General features: G+C 39.6%; 1 protein-coding gene across 1 annotated transcript in view; it reads left to right on the top strand.

Moving 5' to 3' along the window:
- The window catches only part of PKP3 (plakophilin 3), a gene marked incomplete in the record, with an annotated part of 642,311 nt that overhangs the window by 469,192 nt on the left and 154,487 nt on the right, over positions 1 to 18,632 (top strand). The window contains 1 exon segment of the mRNA XM_044082669.1: positions 9,475 to 9,649. Coding sequence (XP_043938604.1) covers positions 9,475 to 9,649 — 175 coding nt within the window.

Genomic DNA, 18,632 nt, shown 5'->3' with positions numbered 1-18,632 from the left:
CTTGGCAGATACGTTCAGTGCTAACTTTACACCCCTCTCACCCCCTAAAGGGCCCATATCTATACCGGAAGAATGCAAAGTTCCTGTAATCACAGCTGCACAGGTAAAAACCACACACTCCAAAGCCAAGAACACAGCATCCATGGGACCTGACAGCATCCCAGGCTGCGTTCTACACTAACTACAGAACAAACTGGCATCCCACCTAAGTACCATGTTTAGTCATAGCCTCATCTCAGGCTTTGTGCCCACTGAATGACACACAGCGACGGTTATCCCACTCCACAAAGGGGGAGCCACCACGGACTCCAGGAAACTACCACCCCGTTAGCCTGACGAGCCTGGTCTACAAGGCTATGGAATGTATCATCATGGAACTTATAAACAATGACATTGGTAATCTCCAAACTCTGGACCCCACCCAGTTCGGGTTTGTAAAAGTCAGATCATGTCTCCTAAACCTGGTAGACTTCTTTGAAGCAGTCACCACTGCCGTATATGACTGTAAGGGGGTTCACACAGCCTATCTAGATCTCACCAAGGCTTTCAATACCATCCCCCAGTCTGGAATTATAGATAAACTCACTAAACTAGGTATAAATCCCTATGTCACAAGATGGGTTGCCAACTGGCTCACTTACAGAACCCACACTGTGAAAGTAGCAGACTCTAAATCCGACTTCAGACCAGTGACAAGTGGAGTACCACAGGGTTCAGTCCTGGGTCCTCTCCTGTTTGGTATCTACTTCTGTGAAGTACATGCTAACACAGAAGGTCTTTGGCTAACAAAGTTTGCAGATGACTGCAAACTGGGAGCCATAATCGAAACTCCTAAAGATGTGGGCATCCTACAAAAGGGCCTCACTGAGACAAATGCCTGGTGTCAAAGCCATGGCCTCAAGCTCAATGCCAAAAAGTGCATTGTCACCCCTTTTGGTAAAAGCTCTGTACCCATGAACTACCACATAGGCGGTAGTCTACTTAACACCAAAAGTGTGATAAGAGACTTTGGGACACAGGTGGGACAGTACTCTCTCCTTTGATAATCACATCATCCCAGTAGTCAGGAAATCCTTGTACATGGCACACCTCATCACAAAAGGTTTCTCATCCAGGAAAAAAAGAGGTCATTGTTCCCCTCTACTCATCACTCATTAGACCCATTATAGAATACGGCTCCCCTTTTGGTATGTACCTCACAAGACATCTACAACAACTGGAAAGACCACAGAAATACCTCAGAAAGAGGATTACCGGCCTCAGATGCCCGAAGCAGACTGCCTCAAAAAACTCCAGCTTTACTCCATCGCATATCGCTTACTCAGAGAAGATCTCTGCCTGACATACAAAGATATGTCAAACCCAGAGCTGTTGGACATGCTGCACTTAAAGAAATCCCAATACCTCCAATACCTCCAAGCTACACGCTGTAGGGACCTAAACCTTGTCACCACAATAAACGGAACATGTTGGAGGAATAGATTCCTGTCCCAGAGACTTCCCATGCTGTAGAACAAACTACCTATGTATATCAACCAAAGTTCCTCATTAGCAGTCTTCAAGAAAAATCTTGATGATTTGATGGGAGATATGAAATTCACCCCAGGGATCACTTCTGCGGCTCTGCTTGACGGGCACAGAAAAATAATTTTGTTGGGTGGCGAAAGTCAGGGTACCTTTTTGGCTAGGCTTGTGTAGGCCCTAGGGCCAATAACCTAGTACCTACCTTATGAACCTGCACCTCACTTATTCCATTATAATGAATGTACCAGTTGTTGTGGTGTTTTATAAACTTGGAAAGGGATGGATTTTAGAACACATCTTAAAACGTGCCCTACTGCTCTGTGCTGACTTCATCTTGGAAAGTGGGTCAGGCTATGCTGAGTAGCCAGCTGAACATATGTCCAGCCTGTGCTCAAGGGAAAAAACACTTTCTTGGTCCTCTCACACTCCCAGCCCAGAAATTGTTGTGCGCTGGCTTCCACCATCACTTGAAGAATGATATGCATTTGGCACCACAGTCCCTTCCACCTAGATACACACCCGTTCTACCTGCTATCTCTGACTGAACTGAGGTCACTTGTACTATAGTCAGGGCTTCATATGTGCACCATCAGTCAGTGTATACTGTCATAACAGTTTTGTAGACTTAAAACTGTTACATGCCACCTTTATGTATGCATTCCAGCTTTTTCTACCAGGTTGCCATATTTCTGACTTCATTTTAGGTTACCAAATACAATTATCAGCTGTTATTTCCTTGTTTTCCACTGCTTCTTGTCAAGATTTGTATCCCTTTCTTGTGTGTTTGGTTATATTGTTTTGCATTTTTTAGATATTGGATATAACCTGTGGTTGTACATCATTCTCGCAATTGGAATACAGGAGGAAACAACTTTCCATGACTTGAAACTCATACAAACCAAATTGACCATGCAAATGTGCTACTAGTTTAATCTTTCTTATGACTACTAATGGTACTTTCCTATGTGATTATTAAGATATGATGTATATATATTTATTGATATGTAGCTCTATGTATGTATATGTATACTGAAGAGTTTTTTTATCTAGGGGAGTGGTTTTCTTAGGGATAAAAATTAGTAGTTTAGTTTTTTTTTTTTTGGCTTTAGGGCAAGATGATTAAGCATCCAAGATTCAGTAGAGGTGTGGGCATTCTGGGTGATCTGCTAGAGTTCAGAGCTGGAAGTTGCAGTGCATATTATTGTGGAGTCATCAGCATACTGGATTACTGAGCATTGTGGGGGGGGGGTGTGTGAAAGTTGTTAATAAAGATGTTAAATAGGGCAGGACGAAGTATGGAGCCTTGGGTACCCCCTGTGGAAGTATTGAGGAAGGGAGAATAAGACTGTTGCCATTTGGTGGATTGCTGCCTATTGCAGAGAGAGCTATTGAACCATTGTAGGGTAGGTAGGGAATTACATCTAAATATATATATATATATATATATATATATATATATATATATATATATATATATATATATATATATACACACACACACACACACACACACACACACACATACATACAGATGTAAATTGTGCTAGTTAGCCTAACAACTGAAATAGTCGCTGTGCATCAAGCTTTTATTTTTCTCAACATTATCTAAATTTTTATCTGATGCTATGCAGTAGTTTGTAAGTAATTTGCTTTACTGTAGCTATGAAAATGTGGTATGTATGCATAATAAGAGTAGCAAATGCCTTGAGAATTCTCCTTTGCAGTACATTCAGGACATTTTGCATGGTGCTTCTCAATCCACTAGATGCATAACAAGTGACAAACAATGGGTTATTCTCCTTTTTTTTTTTTTTTTTTTTTTTTTTTTAATTTCTCCAAGTCTTTTTGGTTTCTAATACCGTGATGGGAATGGACCCCATTCCAAAGTCAAAGTATGATTAAAGTTCATGAAATTAGTATTCTTTCAGTCTTTCATGTCAGCCAGAAGTGCTCTTCGCAGTACCCATAATGTGTCCAGTAATGACTCCTCCTGCAGTTCGTACGGAGTTGCGTGTATTGGTAACCTATCAAAATACGATTGTAGATCCATTGCTCCTACTACTATTGGGACTGTCTGGGTACCTTTCTTCCACATTGCTCTCGTTTCTGCCTGCAAAACCTGATATTTATGACTTGGTGTGTCTCTGTACGCAAGACACTGTAATCAGTGGGTGTGGCGATTTCAATGATCAATGCTACTTTTGTCTTCTTTTCTTGGACCACTATATCCAGTTTTCTAGCATCTATGTTTTGAACTGTTGGTAATGGATGATCTCAGTGCTGTATACATCATTGACACGCAGATTTAGTGTTCTAGTTCTTTTTAAGTATTGAGTTGTTTAGGATAGGAAGCCAACTCTGGTGTCATTAGGAAGTGCACTAAAAAGTTTCTAGAGGAGTTATTGAGTGTACATGAAATCTGAATGTCTGTGCATAGCTGTCACCTGCTCATTCATCAGAACACTTGGTACAGTTAGTGTGCCTGTTTCCCTGCCGAATGAGTGGGCAAGACTTTAACAATATTAGGCTTATTCTTGATGTCCCATTGCAGCTGCTTTATGTCTATCTCATTTGCTTTAACTGTTCTGGTTTTGTTCTGCTTTGGTTTAACATACTCTCTCTCTCTCTTTTACAAACAACCAGCAGGACTCACAAAAAAGTCAGCAGAACTCACAAAAGTGTCAGGATAAATCAGTTGCCAAAAATGCAGTTTTGCATTTTTTTCCTAAGGTAGAGGCAGTGTTGCTCATTTAAGAGAAATAAAAAAAAAGATAATTGGCAATACCAAGAATTACGATTGGTTCACACTTTTTTCCTTTCCAAATTAAAATAGTTTTGGTGTCATTGAGTCACTTCATACGTCTTCCTTATGTCCCCAAAAATGGTGTTTCCCTGCCAAGACACTACTTTACAATATGCATGTATTGCTGAAAGCGAAATATAACATTTTGAAGCATAGACCAAGTAAAAATGTTCTGCTTCCCTTGTCACATTGAGTAAGAATAATCTGTTTTCTGTTTTGCAGCGTTATTAGCTGACTTTGGTTTATGTACCCTGAACATTCTAGTGGCTGGACTTTGTATCAGTCTTGCTTATCTTTATCTTTCTTTAGGACCGAGTGACTTTCCCTCCATGTAACAGCTGGTTTTGAGCACTTGCTAGAAATTCAGGGGAACCTGCCAGTGCATACATCCTGTCAAAGTAAATTACACCTCAGTTTGCAATATTAAAAGAGAAAGTAAAAATTAACTCCAGCAATCTGCTTTTTCACCTTCAACATTCTCACTCCCCCAACCTTCTATGTATCTACTTTGTAATGGTATTCACAAAAATATTTGTGGAACTGAAACTGTGTGATAAAAACCTTGAACAGCATCAACTGGAACTATTTGTTACTTTTTTTTTCTCTGATTTGCACAGTTCCTATGCAGTGTGTGTGTGTGTCTTTCGGCTTTTCCCGGTTAGGGGTCGCCACAGCGGAACTCCGGTCCGCTAATGATTGGCAGTGACTTTCCTAATTCCATCCTTTTTCTTTCATATCCCCAAGTCACCTTAGTTTAGAGATGAGAATAATGATCTCACTCAACTTAAACTTTTGTTTGCAAATATATATTTTTTTATTTCATTGAAAGTACATATGTATTGCAGGTGTGTATTTTTTCCTAAGGGCTTTTTTTCACTTTTCTTACTGTTCCTCTAATGAGAAGATATGAGGTAGTCAGAAGGAGGGGTAACCGTATTATTTCTTTACACCAGCAGAAATTATAGACTACTGCCATAAATTTCATGGATGTTAGACACAGGTGGCAAATAGCTGTGCAGTTTGCTAACATCCTCCTGAAGATTTACTGTTGTCGTTTCTGAAAATGTATTTATTTATGAGGCTTGGCAGTTCATTTGATTTGTTTTCGTCTGTATAACTAGTGTACTTTCTTGGATTCATAGTAGAAGAAAGGAAGTGTACTCTGAAAGATCTTTTGTTGCATGCATCTTTTGTAATTGTTAATGCACTGTTTCTAATTCGTTTCATTGAACCAGGCATTACATGCAGTGGCTTGAAAGGTATGTATTTTTCACTCTGAAAGCTTCTTTGTTTCCTTTTTAGGCATGAAATTGCAAGGGTGTGATAACATAGGCTTAAGTTTTGTAGGCTTGTTCCAGATGACAGGATTTGAATTTAAATATTCAGGTTAATTGTAGAGCTGCTAGCTGTTCTTAGGTTCATAGGTAGGTACTAGGCTATTGGACCTAGGACCTATATAAGTCTAGCCAAAAAGGTACCCTGGCTTTCGCCACCCAAGAAAATTATTTTCCTGTGCCCCTGTCGAGCAGAGCCACAGAAGTGATCCCCGGGGTGAATTTCCTATTTCCCATCCAGTCATCAAGATTTTTCTTGAAGAGTGCTAATGAGGAGCTCTGATATAGGTAGTCTGTTCCAGAGTATGGGAAGTCTCTGGGGCAGGAATCTATCCCTCCAGCATGTTCTGTTTATTGTGGTGACAAGGTTTAGGTCCCTACAGCGTGTAGTTCAGAGGGATTGGGATTTCTTTAAGTGGAGCATGTCCAACAGCTCTGGGTTTGACATAGCTTTGTATGTTAGGCAGAGATCGCCTCTGAGTAGGCGATATGTGACGGAGTAAAGCTGGAGTTTTTTGAGATTGTCTGCGTAGGGTATCTGCTTGAGGCCAGTAATCCTCTTTGTGAGGTATTTCTGTGGCCTCTCCAGTTGTTGTAGATGTCTTATGAGGTACATACCAAAAGTATGTGTTTAATTTTAATATTCTACAAAGTTGTGACATATTATTCTTAACTGACCGTTTCTCTCTCTCAAGGTATTTTTAAAAGTACTAAGATAGATATATCTATAATGAGCATTTTGTTTTGTGAAACAGTGCAACCTTAATTTACTGACATGCATGCTGTTCTGTATTGCTTAGTTTAGCAGTGTACTGAGTGTGGTTGTGTGTTACTCAGGGTTGGTCATACATGCCTTCTGATTTGTAGTTAGAAGAACAGAGTCCAAATGACCAAACTGTAAGCCAGGTACGGGTAAATAAGAGTAACCCAGACCCAGTTTCTTTTCAAGATACTTTGTACTTAATTGATAACTTTTTTTCAAAAAAAAGTAGCCAGATGTTTTGTTTGCCCTCTACTTGCAGAGCAGTCTAGAAAGCGGTAATGGTTAGTCCGTGACTGCGGTGCACTGGGCAAAGGACTGGACATACATTAATTCTGGTTCCTCATTCCAAAGCCACAGTAACCTCTGAGGGAGACTTCAGAATAATAAAGTAAGTGGAAGTTATGAAGTAAGCAGAAGTTATCCCCATTTAAAAACACTTCTGTCTTTGTGTATTTTTTCAAAACCTTTTCCTTTTGAGTACTTTGATGTGTACCCAAATGAATAGTTTCTTGTATTAAGAGTCGTACATGAAAGGGCTGGGATTTCAGATGTAATGGTGCGACCTCACATCCAAACATGATATATTGCTGCTGCACAGTGGCTGATTTATTCTGCAGTTTATTTGCAGTTATCCCCCCCCCCCCCCAAGTGGTATTCTATACCTCAGCAGATTAGCCATATTTTGTTAGTTATGTAGAATTCAGAGTTGCTTAGTCTTAAATGCTTGGCAATTGTGGGAGGGATGCTTCTTGTCTCCTGGTAGGGAAATGTATTTTCATACAAGTCATAAATATTTGAGGGGTTTTATTTGTGTCTTTAATTTGCTATTCATCAAATGCCAGTCTTTTGTTATTCTTCCTCTACAAGACTTGTCAGATGGCTGCACTTCATGATCAGTTCAGACTTTCTTTCCATGGTCAAAGCTCCATAGCCCATTCGTTCCCATCCTGATAAACTTGTCAACCCATTCACTTTTATTGAGGGTGAAATTTGGGTACTAGGGAGCAGGCCATATACTGGTACTAAGGAAGGATGGGGCTTGTCCTTCCAGTCTCCCCCAGAATGCAGATTGTGAACTTGTAATGGCCACCTTATCAAATGAGAGAGATTCTGCTTTCTTAACTCAGGCATTCACATGCCACTTTCAACAGCATGAGCCAGCCTTGCCACTTTCAGTTGTCTGTCTGCCACTAGGTGTCGCCAACATGGCATGCTGAGATGCCTCTTTCCCCAAAGATGGGCAAGTTGGCATCTGCCGATGAAGCATGTCCTCCCAACCTCACCCCTACAGCACCCTTGCTACTAATGCAACAGAGGTCTCCTCTATGTCATAGTCTAGACTTCACCCATTTAGACCACAAGGCAGTGCTCTGTAAATGCCAGTCTTTCAAGCCCATCCAACTGAATGAATTCAGAAGTCCAGTGTGTTTAATTTTCCCCAACTAAATTGGTAATTTCAGTTGGTTTGGGGTGGGGGTCAAATGCCTCTGTTTGGAAGTGTGGGACATTTATCCCCACTTCACCTATAATTGCATTTTGAACTAATTTGATGGAATAGGCTTGACTGTCTGCATTTACTGAGTAGCATATCAGTGCAAGTATTATATTCATATTTTATGGTTGTTTAATCTTTAGTTCTACTCTAACACTCAGACAACAAAACATTTGTTTGCTGGTAAACTGAATCTGTAAAACATGTCTTAAGTCACTTTTTAAGGTAATCATATAGTGATTTTCCACTTGAAAACTTAGTGTGGTGTATGTTAAGTTGTGTACGTGTGCGCACAACATGTGAATCCTGTCATGGATTGGCATCCCGTCCTTTATAGATTTTCAGCATTATATCCATTTTTGACCCAGTAGGCAACTGCAACCTTGTGTCTCCTAAATAGGTTAAAGTGTGCATCAAAAAATTAATGATTTTTTTTTTACACTTATATGGATTGTTGATTGGAATTTTAGTGTTTAAACTAATTCTGCCTTTTGTCAGGGGCCATCACCAACTGAGCAGTAATGTATTTGACATTCTTTAGAAGACTTCTTGTAGGAACAGCAGCAAAATATGTACAGCTGCGGTCAAAGATACTAGAGGCTGTCTGTTTCTGTCTGAATGGCATGTCTGTAATTTCCCCATATAACATAACCAAAAAATTTCAAACTTTTTTCTTTCATAGAGTCCATAATTCATATCTGCTGTTACTTTGGCTAGCCAGTCCTAATTCCTTTGGACTTGCACATGGCATATCACTTGTATCACTTTGACCTTTTCACAGGTTAACTGATTATTTTAAAAAACAAGACTAATATGCGGTTAGTGAGGCTGAGATGGTCTGTGTCATAAATTCATTAGAGGTTGATGTTAATTCCTGTGACTTGCATAGTGATCCTTTGCAGTTGCTTCATTCTTCAGTCTCTAGAAGTCATGTCCCATCATACAGATGTCTAAAGCTGGTCCCTCAGCCACAGCAGGTTAACACAGACTAATCTGTCACCTGTTGCCTCTGTCAAAGTTCTGGAGAAAGCTGTGTCAGCACAAATAAAACACCACCTATAAAAACTGTGGTCTCTTTGGTAATACCATTATGGTTTTAAACACATGCATTTTTGCTGAACATTTTTCTGCAGTTCTCCATTTTGATATTGCATGTCTAAAGCTGCATTTTTTTGTACAACAGCTTTGGTATCTTAAGTCGCAGCACTGCTAGGCTAAACAATGAAGAAAAAGGAAAATGTACTTTGCCTATATGTGTAATGCACCTCTTGAATACAGTAACTCTTATGGCTCAAAGTGGGTGCCAGTTAACATCCATTATGTGATTCTTGAAAACGATTAGTAACTTCCACCATCCATTATGTGTATCTGTGTTAAGCTGTAATATGCTTGTATTTATAGACTGAAACTAGTAGTTACAATTCTGTTTAATCAAACAATTATTTGTTAGCTTGGACAGATGTTTAAAGAACCCTGTGAAGTATATTTATTTGTCTTGTCTTTCACACAAGTCTGAATATGCTACATTGTTGACAGAGAATGATTTCTTTTCCTGCAGGAATTTTGTGGAATCTGTCTTCCTCTGATTCACTGAAAGATCGTCTGTCCTCTGAAATAATGAATGGTCTAACTGAAAAAGTTCTTGTTCCTTTATCTGGATCAGGGAAATCTGGAGTCATTAGACAGAATGCGTCTGAGTCTGAAATCTTCTATAATGCCACTGGTTGCCTAAGGTAAATCACCTCTTCTGTTAACCGAAGTATATTTGTACATTTTGAGTATGCATACTGTCTGTTTTTCTCTTGAGTTTTATTTAGTTCCACAATGGAAACATTGTTAGTTTTATTTACTTAGGAAGTACAAGGGTGAATATATGATGCAGGGCATTTGCAGGCAGTCATACATTGAGTAGTTAAACTAGTAAACTTGTATTTAGCGAAAACTAGGAGGAAATTTTTCAGGCAATTCCAAGTTCTCAAAAGGAATTCATGTTTTCTAATCCAATTATTCAAAAGGGTCTCATTAAAGTTAAGGAAGGTACAAATGGAAATGTCAATGAAGGTAATTTAGTAAGCATTACATTAAATGTATTTGGACACTTATTTGCCATGTGATACGAGGTCCCCATAAACTTAGTAATAGCAAAGATGGGGAAAAATTCCAAATCCATGATACTAAAAGGACTTTTACAGATCTGATTAACCCTTGGCCATCAGCTGCCATTAGCATTTCTAAATCACTGTATGCCGATTTAGATGGGTGCATGTCTACTTCTATTTGCTTTATGGAAGGCACATGGATTGCACATATCTGTAGGTTTTCGGAACAAGTTTTTTTTTTTTTTTTTTTTTTTTTTTTTTTTTTTTTTTGAGTAGCACTCAAAAAATCTCATGCATCTTTAACACCAGCAGTGCTGCTTGCATTCATCTTTGCAATTAGCAATGCATTTATATCTGTCTATCACTGAGGCAATTAGCAATGCATTTATATCTATATATCACTGAGGTAAGAAAATAATTTGCTACAGTTTGTGGCCATCCTAAAACATTATTCCTTTGTCATTGTTGGGGCCATTGCAGTATTGTAAAACATTGTATCAGAAATGCAGAAATATTTGCTGAATTTTGAAAAAAAAAATGCGGAATTCAGTGATTGATATATTACCCTCTAATTGCTCACATTATTATATATGTAGTTATTTGCATTGTTAATCATATCATTAATAGAGATGAGTTGCCATGTGTAGAAAATTTCATTTTGAGGTTTTTCTTAAATGCAGTGCAGACAGATCTTCTCATAATACATCTTTAAGTCCTGTAAACATCTCTGAGTATTGCACTACCCATTACCACATCCTTAATTGATCCCAGTGGGATATTTAATAGTTATCTGCATCCTTTTTGCTGAAAAATGAATGTATAATTAATAGGCAACCTGTTTTTCCTCAGGCAATTTAACAGTAAGCTTTAATTCTAAACTAATTGAAATGCAGGAATTGTATGGTATGAGCTTAAGCTTCTTAAAATGGTCACCAGTAGAGAGTTCAGTGTGTGTGTGTGTTTCTGTGTTTTAGGAACACTTGAATAAGCATGAAGCCATGGTCTCTTGCTCCTTTCAGCATATTGTGTGTCTCACAGTTAAGCCCTTTAACTTTTTTTTACTCCTTTCTGGAAGTTGTATCAGCCGTACAGTGCAGCACTCTATATGGTTAATACCTTATCAGTCTGATGAAAGAACTTTTCTCACCATTTATTCAATACTGTTTGCCACTGTAACTTTGACCCCTCTCTCTAACTTGAGGTTGATGGGAAGAACTGCAACATAAGCTGAAGACTGATGAGCTCTAGCTTGAAATTAATTACTTCAAAACTGACTTCTCGTCTTTATTATATAGTTTAAAATCTTGTCAAGCTTTTGCCATTTTTCATTAGATTTACTTGAATTGGTATTTCATTTCTAAAAATGATGATCAGACTTTAGTTTCTGGCATAAATTATTTACAAAATATGAATTTTGTGTGGAGATTGAAGAGAAAATTATGGATACTGGAACAAAAATAGTAGGTCGAATTTTCCAGTAGTGCTGGAAAATTGCTAGCACCATAGGATAGCATAATAAACAATGCATTGATAAATAGAAAACTAATAACTGATGTATGTAGTTGTATAACAGAGTTTCCAAGCTCAAAATATGGATTTGTGTACTCTGAAACTGCAATTTAACTATTTTTAGCTAGGTTAATGGATCTTGAAAAGTTTTATTTGTATATATATATATATATATATATATATATATATATATATATATATATGGGTCTAGGACTGTTCACTGAAAGCACATTTCACTGAAACACATTTGACTGTGCACAATTCACTGAATACTCAATTCACTGAAAGCACAATTCACTGAAACACATTTCACTGAAAGTTATATATGGCCTTTTCCCCACTGTAGTGCGACCCTGGAGTTGGTACATATAGTAAGGGGGGCACTGCCCCCACCTATTTTAAATATTTTGAACTATATACATGGATACTTGCAATTCCCATATATAACTTTCAGTAAAATGTACTTTCAGTGAATAGTCCTAGACCCACACACACACACACATATATATATATATATATATATATATATATATATATATATATATATAAAATAAATGGGTCCCCTTTGAAACATTTAAAACCCATAACATCGAATTTCCTAACCTCTAACAGTATAAATCACATGAAAGTAACATCCCCTCCACATATAACGACACCAACCTACCGAACACACTTTTTACCTCATTTCTGCAGGGGGGCTTGATACAGTGGGGTTAGGAAATTAACTTTTTCCCACTGTAGTGCGATCTTGAAGTTGGTATATTTAATTTACGGGGGAAGTGTCTGTATACACTGAGCAGAGTGGAGGAGGGGCATTGACTACAACTCTGATCCGAGATATATACAAGTATCCTGTTTTTTGGATTATTTATACTGGTTATTGTTTCTAGCAATTTATATATAGCACTTTTATTGCCTGCTACATAGTTTTTACTGCATTGTATTGCTATTAACTAATCTGCATGGGTAACTGATTTGTTTGCAGTTAAAAGCATTCTGTAGAGTCTCTCTGCTCCTTTATCTGTTTAAAAACTTTCAGTTTGTGGCTCACTGCTGTCATAAAGATTTCTGTAGTGTTTACTGTCTAATGAGTGTAGGCTAATAGCTGTAGTATTGGTCCTCACCCTCCGTCCCTGTTGGTGTCTTGTTGTTATACTTGGTGGCTTTGCAGTTGCCCGGCCCTACTGTAAATTTGATCTGGGACACTCCTCCCAGTCTAGTGTCATTAGCTCATTCTACATAATTCAGAAAAAAACATCTGCGAAGGCCTTCTCTTCCTGATTTCTCCTGTCCACCTGGTGAATCTGGGCATACTGGGGCAATGCGGCAACTGGCCTCATGTACACAGACAAGCCTCTCCTCCTACCACCCAACACTACAACCTGCAAGAGATGCACTTACATAGCCAAACTGGAAGCAAAGCTCTCTTAGGCCAAGATTGTGCTAGACAGTCAAGAGGAGAAGGTTAACAACTGCACTACACCTCAAGCAACTCATAGCCCTTCAAAACCCTCACCATCAACACCTACACATAGTGACACTAAACCCACATATGCGGAGGCCCTTAACATTAACCTGCCCAAGCAACAAGGACCTCCGAAGCTGAAACGCAAACACCAGTCACAACCAAAGTGACACACAGCTCACAACACCAGTGTGCCACCCAACAACAGCCCCTAAGGCAAGACAATGTACCCAACACTTTTTAGTCATAGGTGACTTTATAGTCAGACACACTGATGTCCCACTCACCAGGCTGAACAAGGAGAAAATTACAGTTTGCTGCCCATCAGGTGCCAGGATCCGCTGTATAACGCATGCACTCAAGTCACTCCACAACAAGTACAAATACGACTCTGTCGTTGTCCATGCTGGAGTGAATGACTTGAGACGTACCTCCCTGGACTACATGAAAAGAGACATGGAAGAGCTCTCGGATCATGTCGCCCAGGCAGGTATGACCCTAGCCCTGAGTAGCATCCTGCCTTCGCCCAGAATGATACCACAGTATAAGGACAAAATGATTGACTTCAACAATTGGCTAAGCTTCTGGTATCATTCAAAGGGGATCCAGTATCTGTCTGCCTGGGAAGACATGATCGACAAACCACAATGCTTTGCCAGAGATGGTCTGCACCTGTCACCCCTGGGATTCAGGTTACTGGCTAAAGCTCTTGCCACCCCTATAGTGCCTTTTTTAGGCAAGGTTCAAAGGACAAAACCACCACCGTAACAGATACAAGCATGCAAAATCTGAAGGTAATGCTACTCAGTGCTAGAAGTCTAAACCTCAAAATGCACTCTCCCGAGGCACTCCTAAAAATGGAGAACATCGATATCTGTGCAGTAACTGAGACCTGGTTCAAGGCTCCAGAGAGCACCCCTGTAGTACCAGGCTACAACTCTTACCACACTTTTCGGCCACAAAACCAAGACCGAAACACTAAAGGTGGTGGAGTGTCCATATTCACCAAGGATATTCATACCTCCAGGCTAGTTGCCCAACACAGTGCATCTGAAATTCTCCAGGTGCAACTAACACTAGGTAAGACTGCAATCCAAATTGTAGCTTGCTACAGATCCCCCTCCATGCCCCAAGATTCTCACTACACCTTACTAAACATACTGGAAAATATTAAGATACAACCAAACACCCTAATACTGGGTGATTTCAACTACCCTGCCATTAACTGGGAAAACTACTTTGGTGCCAACTCCTTTTCCCAGTGGGTCTTGGAATTCATAAATTCCAACGCCCTGGATCAACTAATCCATTGTCCCACCAGGGGCTCCAATATCCTAGACCTAGTCATTACCAATATGGGAGAAAGATGCTCCCCACCAGTGGTCACCCCCTCATTGGTTAGTTCTGACCATAAGCAAATCACCCTTGACATCCACATCCCACCCCCAGTAAGGAAACCTCCTTAAAAAAACTTCTCAAAAGCCAACTTCATGCTACTGAAGTCAGAAGTGACAAACTTCATGACACCCATGCAGACTGGATATGAAAGTTCGACTGCAGAATCTTACACTAAGGCACTGTACAAGCATATCCACTCGTGCATGAATCGTGCCATCCCAAATAGAACCAAGATGCTCGTCTCCAAAAAAAGGAAGCCAATCTGGTGGTCCCCTGCTATAAACAAACTATACAACAGAAGGAAGAAACTGTTGTAGAAAAGAGTAAAATCCCAGGATGCAAAAAACTCCCTCACCAGCCTCAGTAAGAAACTGAGATTCCCTCATTAAGTCCTCAAAAGCTAGTTACGCAAATAAAATTGCCAATGATTCCAAAGATAACCACAAGGTATTCTGTAATTATGTCAAGAATCTGAATGGCAATGCTCATATTTGCTCTGAGCTACAACAGAATAGCATTAAATATACTGATCCCAAGGATATTATCAATATCCTGGCAAATCGATTTAGTGCCAACTTAACCCCCCCCCTCACCCCCTAAAGGGCCCATCTCAATACCAAAAGACTGCCAAATTCTGGTAATCACAGCCACACAGGTAGAAACCGCTCTCTCCAAAGCTAAGAATACAGCATCCATGGGACCAGATGACATCCCGGGCTGTGTACTACATGAACTACAAAATGAACTGACACCTCACCCAAGTGTCATGTTTAATCATAGCCTCACCTCAGGCTTTGTGCCCACTGAATGGCGCACAGCTACAGTTATCCCACTCCACAAGGGGGGATCCACCTTGGATCCCAGGAACTACCGTCCCATCAGTCTGACAAGCCTGATCTGCAAGGGCATGGAATGCATGATCATGGAACTTATAAACAAAGACATTGGCAACCTTCAAACACTGGACCCCACCCAGTTTGGGTTTGTGAAGGGCCAATCTTGTCTCTTGAACCTGATTGACTTCTTCAAATCAGTCTCCAGAGCTGTGGACGAGGGTAAGGCAGTCCACACAGCCTATCTGGACCTCGCCAAGGCCTTCGACACCATCCCCCACTCTGGAATTATAGATAAACTTACTAAGCTGGGCATAAATCTCTATGTCACTCGATGGGTTGCCAACTGGCTTACTGACAGAACCCAGACTGTAAAAGTAGCCGACTCCAAATCCATCTCCAGACAAGTGACAAGTGGAGTACCTCAGCGTTCAGTCCTGGGACCACTCTTGTTTGGCATCTACGTCTCTGAAGTACAGCCCAACACTAAGGGACTCTGGCTAACAAAGTTCACAGATGACTGTAAACTGGGAGCCATTATTGAATCCCCAAATGATGTGGATATTCTACAAAAGGGCCTTACAGAAACAGATGCCTGGTGTCAGAGCCATGGGCTCAAGCTTAATGCCAAGAAATGTATAGTTATCCCCTTTGGAAAAAAACATGTACCCATGAATTACCACATAGGTGGCAGTAAACTAAACATTGAAAGTGTGATGAGAGACTTAGGGACATAGGTGGATAGTGGTCTCACCTTCGATAACCACATCGCAACAACAGTCATGAAATCCTTCTATGTGACACCTCATCACTAAGGGCTTTTCATCCAGAAAAAAGGAGGTCATTGTCCCACTGTACTCATCCCTCATTAGACCCATTATAGAGTATAATGCCCCGTTTGGTATGTACCTCACAAGACATCTGCAACAGCTGGAAAAGCCACAGAAATACCTCACTAAAAGAATCACAAGCCTAAAGCAGATGCCATATGCTGACAATCTAAAAAAACTGCAGCTATACTCTGTGGCATATCGTCTAAGCAGAGGAGATCTCTGCTTAACATACAAGGCCATGTCAAACCCTGAGCTGTGGAACATGCTCCACTTAAAGAAATCCCAATCCCACAGAGCCACACGCTCCAGGGATCTAAACCTTGTCATCACAATGAACGAAACATGCTGGAGAGATAGGTTCCTGACCCAGAGACTCCCCCATACTCTGGAATAGACTGCCCATACATGTCAAGCAGAGCGCCTCCTTGGTCCTCTTCAAATGGAACCTTGATGATTGGATGGGAGATAGGAAATTCACCCCTGGGATCATGTCAGTCCTCCTGCTAGACAGGGGTGCAGGGAAGTAAATAGTGTGGGAAGAAATATCCAGGGAATTGTTATGGCTAGGTTTGTGTAGGCCCTAGGGCCGAAAGCCTAGTACCAACCTATGAACCTAGGTGTGGGGTGCAGGGGGACTTGCAGAAACGTAGTAAAAAGTGTTTGTTAGTTTGCTGGTGTTATATGTGGAGGGGATGTTTTTTTCTTGTGATTTGACGTTTTAGATGTTATGGGTTTTAGGTGTTATGGGTTTTAGATGTTATGGGTTTTAGGTGTTCTGGTCTCATTGTTATTAGATGTTTCAAAGCAGATCTATATATATAATATTAATATTTTTTTTTTTGCTGATTCATCTGTCCATAGGACTGGGCTGATTTAATTCATCAGTTTTCAGTTTCTTGTACTGGAAGAAGTAAAACAAAGAACAAGGGGGTGATTGGGAGAATTTGTTATTAATGACTGGGGCCTGACAGAAATCCTAATTTGAATGAATATACATTAATCAGTTTTATTTTAAAATTTAAAAGGGGCCAAGTACACAATTTGTGAATAACTTGTTGTATGGTGGTATATATATATATATATATATATATATATATATATATATATATATATATATTTAAGTTTGTGTCTTTGTTAGGGGTCGCCACAGCGGAACTCCGGTCCGCTAATGATTGGTAGTTGATTTTAAATGCCGAGTTACCACCCCTGACCTACAACCTTCAACGAAGGTGCGCCCATTCACGCATGTCTCCACACAGAAGACGTTGTAGCTGAGAATCGAACCGGACAGCATCTTACTGTGAGGCGACAACGCTACCGCAACACCACCACCGTGGGGCTGGTATATATATTTAAGTAATGACTTATTAATCATCTGTTTTTAAACATGTTTAAGGAGAGGGGTATTATGTTTACGCTTTTAGTTTTGATAGAGTCTTGATCTTTGGAAGACGAAATTGTTAAACTATTAAAATTGTTGTAAGGTTTTTGCAGATTCATTATGTATGTTTTGGTGTTTTGTTCCTTATCAATTTCTAGGTAACTATTTCTCTGCTGGTTTCTGAATTGTACCAACTGCCATCTATGAGACTTGGCTATAACATGTATATTTAGGTGTGCTGGTCCAACCAGTGGCCATTTTGAGCGATGCTGCTTTTAGGTATATTGGTTTCCCCAGTTGAATTACTGAAAACATGATCAGGCAAAATGCCAGTGTTATTTCCAATTGTAACAGAATGTGTACTTTTTAATGTATTTGCTCATCTTTGACATTTATTTATATGTTTTTTGCTTCTTTCTCTGTTCTATTTACTTATCTCATACACCTTTCTTAGCTTTTCTTGACATTGAGCACGGTGCTGCAATTAATCCCCCTCCCTCTTGTCACGCTCAGCATCACTTTAGAATATAAATGACATTATATAAGATCACTTTGTATGTACCTTTTAATATACGAGTCTGTTCTTAATGTTATCTTAGCCATGATGTGCAACATGTTAGTGGAAGTTGCCAGTGCAGACATTACGTTGCACCTAAATGATTCATTAGGATTCAGATGCAGCTTTATGCAGCATTTAAATAAGTCACAGTCTGTTCATAATAACTGTGAAGGAAGTTTTTCATAATTATGCCTGTTAAAGGCATTATTACAAGTAATTAGCTAAACAACAAAACATCTGATGCCTAGCTAGCTTAATATTTGTAGATAAATGTGGCTCAGCCCCCCTTTGTCCTCTTGTTTGACATGCTTCTGAGTGAGTTGATATGAATGACTGGGTTCCATTTGTCTGATATGGGTCATTACCTTCCCACTGCAGCAAGTCCAGGGTCCTTGAGTATTTTAGGTAAACCATGTAATAAAGGAACGATGGAATGCTCAACATTGAAATATTTAAAAAAGTCTTCATAAATAAAGCAACTCATTAATAAATCAAAAACTAAAAATGACACTTTTTCCATGATCCCATTGACAAAACTTCTACACCCTGTAGGTAATCTAGAACCCTGTAGGTAAGCTGAAGTATCACTTAAATGTTGTAACAACTTAGCAACTGTTAGAACAACTTATCCATTACAAC

The sequence above is a fragment of the Protopterus annectens genome, chromosome 9.part0 (assembly GCF_019279795.1).
Source record: "Protopterus annectens isolate FY-2018-M chromosome 9.part0, PAN1.0, whole genome shotgun sequence".
NCBI classification, from domain to species: domain Eukaryota; kingdom Metazoa; phylum Chordata; order Ceratodontiformes; family Protopteridae; genus Protopterus; species Protopterus annectens.
The sequence above is the reverse complement of the archived record's forward strand: the minus strand, read 5'-3'. Positions and strand labels throughout refer to the sequence as shown.